General features: G+C 32.4%; 1 protein-coding gene across 1 annotated transcript; it reads right to left on the minus strand.

The window, feature by feature from the left end:
* Nucleotides 1–2781: 2781 nt before the first annotated feature.
* Nucleotides 2782–6069, minus strand: LOC149181069 (uncharacterized). The gene is made up of 3 exons (XM_089414078.1): nucleotides 5938–6069; nucleotides 5411–5572; nucleotides 2782–3174 (listed from the first exon to the last, which is right to left on the minus strand). Exons 1-3 carry the CDS (start codon nucleotides 6067–6069, stop codon nucleotides 2782–2784), a joined length of 687 nt encoding a protein of 228 aa, XP_089270204.1.
* Between the last annotated feature and the right edge of the window lie 1108 nt (nucleotides 6070–7177).

Here is a 7177-nt window from a genome sequence, read left to right on the forward strand (position 1 = left end):
ATTAGTTATTGTATGACCTGATATTGGGGAAGTAATTTATGTCCCTTGGATGTCACATGAGAGTTATGAACTGGAGAGGGATGTAACGAGTTCTCACGTCAAGTTTAAGAGTTGATATTGGGGAAGTATGTAACGAGTTGTATATTGACGCACATGAGTGGAATTAGTTATTTGGTATCTTGGTTCCTTTAGGGTCTAGATATCTATATCATTGTGTTGCCTCAAATCTTCGAGGTTTTGGTGTAATAATTTTCGTCATTTTTTCTGTGTTCTCCTTGTTAATTTATTCCCCCTAGCCACTTGATCTATGTCCCTTGGCCCTCACATCAGTGTTTTGAGGCGATACAATGGGAAGTATGTTACGAGTTGTATGGCATAAATATGTATTGGTGTGGTTGTCCTACAAATTAAGGGTGTAGGTGACAAATATATTAAATTGAGGTTGATGCATGTTGGTAGAATGAGTTTGTTTCTATTTTTTTCCTTTTAAGCTCTAGATCTATAGATATTTATTTTGGGTCATCTCTTCTAGGTTCTAGTGTGCTAATTTTAGTCATTTATTTCATTTTCTAATTGCTAATTTACACACCCTAGTCTAACTGATCTATGTCCCACATTATCTATGTTCATTGGTCCTCACATTAGGTTTATGAGTTCATACTAGGGAAGTATGTAACGATTTGTATGGAACAAATTTGAATTGGGGTTGTGGTCTTGTGAATTATGAGACTCAAGCAATAGTAACTCATGTTATGATGGAGGGAGTATGTAACAAATAGCTTAAATTATGGTTTACCTAGATGTAGAATTGGTTGGTTGCTATCTTGGTCTCTTTAGGCTCTAGATATGAAGATCATTGTGTTGCCTCATACCTTCTAGGTTCCAATCTAATAATTACGGTCATTCATTTAGTGTTCTCATAGTTAATTTACATTGGTCTATTTCAGCTTTTTGTCTTTTGGATAGTCATGGTTGTTTCTAGCCTCCTATTAGGTGGTCCCAGTAAACTTGGACATAGAAACATTGCTCCCTTTCTATCCCATTGTTCAATTCTTCCAACTTTGTCACCTAGTGAAATATTTGTGCATTTTCTCTAGTTTTCCTCGCTTCTAGCTACTCTTTGTTGGTTTCATATGGTCCTTGGCCTAGATGGAATCCCAATTTTTCTTTGGAGTTGGTGGTGTTCCTGTTATCCATGTGGATTAGGAGTTGTTATCCTTTCTATGCCATATTTTCAAGGCATTAGTAACCTATCTCTCATCCCGTATTTTGTTGAGGTTGTGCCCTCTAATTCTCTAGCTCTGTCTCCCATGTCCTTGGATTTTAGTTGGATATTATTGTGTGGGTTCCCCTTGTATCTTTTGGTACCTTATAATGAAAATGAGAAGCCCACCCTCTTGTTGTATTGTTAGTTGAACACATCCGTGCAAGTGCTCCCTTTCAGGCTTCAAGGCACCCTCTTTAGGAAAAGAACCACCTCGAGCCACTTAGGCTCAAGAGGATGCTCTTTAAGTGGTCATGGCCTTACAACTCAAATTATATGACGAAACTAAAAGAGAATTTGAGGATATGGAAAGGAAACTCATATGGAAGCACTAGCAACTCCCCAAGGACCAACTACAACCCAAGTTCAAAGAATGGAAATATGACCCTAGTTAGTCACTCATAAACCATGGATAGTAAAATTTCCAAGCTCATTGACCTCTACTAACTTAACAAGTCTTTTAGTACTTAAAGCATAGAGAAAAAGAGAAACCTTCAAACTACCATATAAAATAAGCAACATGGCATATAACAAAAATTTCACATTATATATAACAAAAAATTTTGAGTTTAAATTTTCAACATCTCCAACAAAACTCTCATTTCCCCATAAAACGCAAAACACCATAAAACCTTTAGATCCTATTCACATTTAGAAATATACTCTTTAATCACTATTCTAAAAAATAACATGTGCCACAACATAACATAAAAGAAAAACAAAAGCTGAAGTTAAAAATATTTATGTTGAAATAAGGTACTGGCTAATGTTATTTCAATGTGTTGTTTTATAAACTATGCTACCATGAAAGGCACAACTTATACATTGAACATCATAAAAGAAAAACAAAAGTTGAAGTTAAAAATATTTATGTTGAAATGATGCACTAGCTAATGTTATTTCAATATGTTGTTTTATAAACTATGCTACCATGAAATACACAACTTATACAATGAACATGCTCGTATCCCTATGCTTTTGGTATTAGTTGGCAAGCCAAAGTTACTATTTTATATCTTTGAAATAATACTCATGGCAGGTTGGAAAAAAACATTATAATTAAAATATAATAGAATTAAAATCTCCCTTCCACCCAACGCCATGCGGGCCAAATGAAGGGTATCAGAATCGAATTAGGTCATGAACAAAATAAAGAACTACAGCAAGGGAAGACATAAATCGAGACCTTTATTATACATTGAGCAAACCCGAAGCAATACATAGCGTGAAATTGCCATCACTTTCATTCGCAGATCTACCAGAGTTTGACATTCAAGGACGTGTAATTAGGCGGCGAATTAGGAACGCAAAAACCACATTATGGTGCATACTCGCTAAACGTCATCCTTTGAATATAACATGATTTAATCTTATCCAAAGTTTTTCCACTTTCTCCTGGTGTTATTTTTGTGGGCATAAACGTGATATAATATGACCAAAAAAAAAAAAAAAACAGAAGTCGAGCCCCCGAATAATTCCATGGAGTTCACAGTCGAAATATACACAGGATACGTCCACTAGAGCCGTGACGGATCCCACAGCTCCGGTAGGGATTGATCATCTTTATCACGAGCATTTGAAAGGTGGTACCCATTGGGAAGTTCATCGAATGAAGATACGGATCTTTCATGGAAAGTGCTCAGAGTGTGAGAAAACGGCTCGGATATGGATTGATCTCCGCCCTCAACACTATGCAGGTTTTCTCTTATGTAAGCAGTGATATTCGCCTGATGCAAATTCATGTGAAGAAGCTCCGCCTGCAAGATCGCCTTCTCTAACTGCAGCTTAGAGACATGTTCCTGCAGCTGCCAGATTGTTCCGGCGCACCCATACACAGGGTTTCTCAGCCTTGCGCTCGCCTCATATACCATACTGCTAACTGCATCAGCGCGCATTTCCAGTGGCAGATCCTGAATAGAAACCATGATGACAGCACAAGCACTGAAACATTGCAGCAAACCTGAATAAATGAGAATAAATTGCAGCAAACTGAGTGAAAGAAAATATTTTTATTTACTCCTGAATCTTTCGAAAATCTTTGTACAATCTTTCGAAAAGCTCGTGAATAAAATAGAATACTGTTAATTACCAGAGGCTTTGTAGACTCTATGGAAAAGAGGTAAAGTATTAATTCTTCTATGCAAGAGACGAAGTTGGTTATCAGAGGCTTTGAAGGATTGAAAAGAGTAACGAAGTTATTTAGTCTATGAGCATGAGCAAGAGGAAGATAGAAGAGTAAAAAATTCAAGAGAAAAAGAAGAGTAAAAAACTTATATTGTTTAAAAAAATTATGAGCATAAGCAAGAGGAAGATAGAAGAGTAAAAAACTTATATTGTTTAAAAAATTCGAGAGGAGTAAAAACTTATATTGTTTATTAGCCGGAGAAAGAGAAAATATTTTATGGTGGAGGAAGACAATCATTTCTTCTGAACTACCGAAGGAGGAGGTTATTATAGGTTTCACTTTTATGGAAGAGTACAACTTTTTTTTAATAAGAAAAAACCAACTTATTTTTATTATAAAAAGTAATTACATATTCTTTTATATCTTTGTTTTTAATGTTATCCATACAATTTAGTCAAAAATCAATTTAAAAAAAAATCAATTTAAAAAATTAGTCTATTTGTGTTTCTCTACTTTCATAAAAACCAAACCTTGACAGACCCTACTGCAACTATCAGTAAAATCTTCACACTATATTTAGAAAAAAAAATCAGTTATATACAACTAAAGACCTATAACATAAAAACTACATACAGGCTATTAGAAAAATATACTTCCGAGGCTTTGTAAATTACCAAAGAAAAACTGATCAAGCACAACTTACCACCACAACCTTCCTTTGACCAGGGATCTGCTACTTGGTTCTACTCCTTTAAAATGTGTGAGAAACATGTCCTCTGAAAAGTCTTTAAAGAAAGCGAGGAAGATAGTTATTAGAGGCTTCCAGAGTTTATAGACAATAGTAAAAATGTTATCTTATCCATGAGTATGAGAAAGTGAGAAGATTTTATAATAGACAAAGATGGTTATTTTTTCTATGCTAGGGTGGAAGATGGTTATTAAAAACTTTGCAGTATTAATGGAAAGGAGTAAAAAGGTGATTTCCTTCGTGAGCATAAGCAAGAGCTAGAGAAGATTTTATAATTGAGAAGATAGTTATTTCTTTTATCTTAGGGAGGAAGATGGTTATTAAAATATTTGCAAGATTTATGGAAAAATGTAAAGTAGTTGTTTCTCTATGAACATTAGGAAGAAAATGATAAAAGATTTTATAATAGAGGAAGATGATTATTTCTTCTATGCTAAGGAGGAAGATGGTTATTGGAGACTTTCCAAGACTTATGGAAAAAAGTGAAGAAGTTATTTCATTTATCATCATGCTCAAGAAAAAGAGGGAAGATTTTATAGTGGAAGAAGATTGTTATTATAAAATTTATAAGATTTTTGGAGAAAAAGAAAAGATGAGATAATTTTATTTTAGATTTATGTCAAGTGGTTAAGAGGAATGATAACTGTCATCTCCACTTAATTCAATTCTCCCAAACAAATAATATAATGACATTTAATATAATAATTTTTAATTTTATTGTTAACGTGAAATATTTTTTCTCCATAATCTTTCTTGACCCAAACATATATATTATGTATATATAATTAAATATAAATGATTTAAAATTTATATGATATCATTATACACTCAACTCATTAAAAATTGAAAGCATTAAAATGCCAACACTCGTGACAAAAGACAAAATGAATAAATGATTGACTTTATGATTAGAAACTCCAATTATAACTTGAGTTTACAGTCTAAATTAAATGATACAATAAGTTATATTACCATATTTATTTATATAATACATTTTACAAAAGAGGAGACCGGAATATTTATATGATACATTTTACAAAATAGGAGAATGGAAAGGTGGTATAAGTAACATATAAATATCAACACGGTAACATATTTTATCTTTATTAAAACATAAATCAATTCAAGTTTCAACGAAGCAAATATAATGATGATAATTTTCTGAAGTTACAGTGCAGTCTGAGACTCAATATTCATCCCAAACACAAAGTTGTGGTCATTAACGCACAAATCAAATATATGAAGACCTATACATGATGTTATATAGCATTACCTCTAGCAGTTTTATGATATTGCTTGCTCCAAATACTCTATGTGCATCTGCATATTTCTGAACATCATTTTGTGGGAAGTAATGGGCGAGCACACAGCTCTCTGTAACAGCCTGCAAGCTGCGCATGGATGTATTCTGCCGTCTTCCTCTTAATTTGCTCGTCTGCAATATGCAGTTACCAGTCAATATGCCCATTATGATCATGACTGCAACAATGAGACACTAAATACCGAAAAAAAAAAAAAAAAAAAATTAATAATAGACTGCAACACTGAGACACCAAGTACTAAAAAAATGACGGTGATGGGAAAGAAAATGAGAGAAATCTGCACATCTGTGGCCAAAACGGATTAATAGATTCTACCATTTTTGAAGTAATGAGAAAATGCTCAGATTCACAATTCCAGCACGTGTCCGAGGGACCTCAAAATCCTGAGGAGCGAGAGGGTGATGTATGTCCTATGGGATGACATCGTGGAAGTGAGAGTTGAATTTATTGAAGGGGAGAGTGAGGGGACTCTCATTACATTGCAGGCAGATTCAAGACGTGAGGTAACATAAAACGGCGCAACGCACTGTCTGGTTCTTTCCCGTGAAGCAGCTGAAGCCGTTGACAATAAAAGCATGTCCTCTGTCTGAACTGCCTGTGACTTCTTCATCTCTGTTTTGTCTCTTGCGACTTACAGATCCATCAAAGGAATAGGATGAAATCCTCCGCATTTTTAGGGTTCTGAAATCTGACTTACGGATCCATCTGAGGAATATGATAAAATCTTCCGTCGTTTTAGGGGCATCAGTATCCAGAGTTAAATGGTTTAAATAAGAATCACAAATTTGATTTCTGAAATCTGTAAAATCAAGTGCTTCAGAGTTAGATTGTTTAAATGAAAATCACAAATTTGATTTCTGAAATCTGTAAAATCAAGTGCTTCACACTGTAACAAAAATTTAAGATTCCATGAAAAGATTCGGTCAAAGATTTGTTAGACAAACAACAAAAAAAGATAGATTTGGTGAAAAATTGTATGACATAACTTTGAAAATAAAGGGTATAATATTTAGATTGAATCATATTCTCATTTTTAAAAAATAACCATATTTTAATGGATTTTAAATAAGCAAAAATTAAAATTTAGTTAAAAACTGTAAAATTAGGTTTAAAAAAAGAAAACCTCAAAATGTATAATAGTTAAATTTAACTATATTTTAATTATCAAGACATTGAATGATTAGCATTCAAAAATATTGTTTTTAACTATTTTGTGAATATTTTTATAATTGAAATTTTCAAATATAAAAATTTTCAATTTCAAAGTAAATAAGATATTTAGATTTCAAAGAGTCTTTTGGAGTAACCATATAATCATTTTAATATGTATTATGTCAACTATGTACTTTTTAAAATGGACTTTTAAAGATTTATAGTTTTAATTAATGTAAGATTTTTTTTTATAATAATTTTTTTTATGGCAACTAATTAATTTATTATGATATGTATTATTACTAATATTTAATTTTATAATAGTCTAATTTTGTGCCAAATGACTCTCTTGTGACGTTTATGTTATAAATTTATTCACTTAAGCTTCTTTCTTATTTTAATTTTTTCATTAAATTTTTTTTTTATATTTTGACTTTAGTTAATACATTTTTTTTCCAAATGTATTGGAAGTTTGTTGGAATCACAAGTTTTACATCCAAATGTCTCATAGGTTTTAATGAATAAAAAATCAAGATTTGGTCAAAAATTGTATCACCAATTTTTTC

This window comes from Pinus tabuliformis, chromosome 3_2 (genome assembly GCF_031772625.1).
Source record: "Pinus tabuliformis cultivar Carrire ecotype Pingquan chromosome 3_2, CPIR1, whole genome shotgun sequence".
NCBI classification, from domain to species: Eukaryota; Viridiplantae; Streptophyta; class Pinopsida; order Pinales; family Pinaceae; genus Pinus; species Pinus tabuliformis.

Excerpts from the sequence above, each read along its gene's own strand:
- LOC149181069 (XM_089414078.1), bottom strand. The coding sequence starts at position 6,069 with ATGAAGAAGTCACAGGCAGTTCAGACAGAGGACATGCTTTTATTGTCA. Across the intron at positions 5,573-5,937 it reads GTCTTGAATCTGCCTGCAAT|ACGAGCAAATTAAGAGGAAG; the intron begins GTAATGAGAGTC and ends TGCATATTGCAG. Across the intron at positions 3,175-5,410 it reads ATATCATAAAACTGCTAGAG|GATCTGCCACTGGAAATGCG; the intron begins GTAATGCTATAT and ends GTTTCTATTCAG.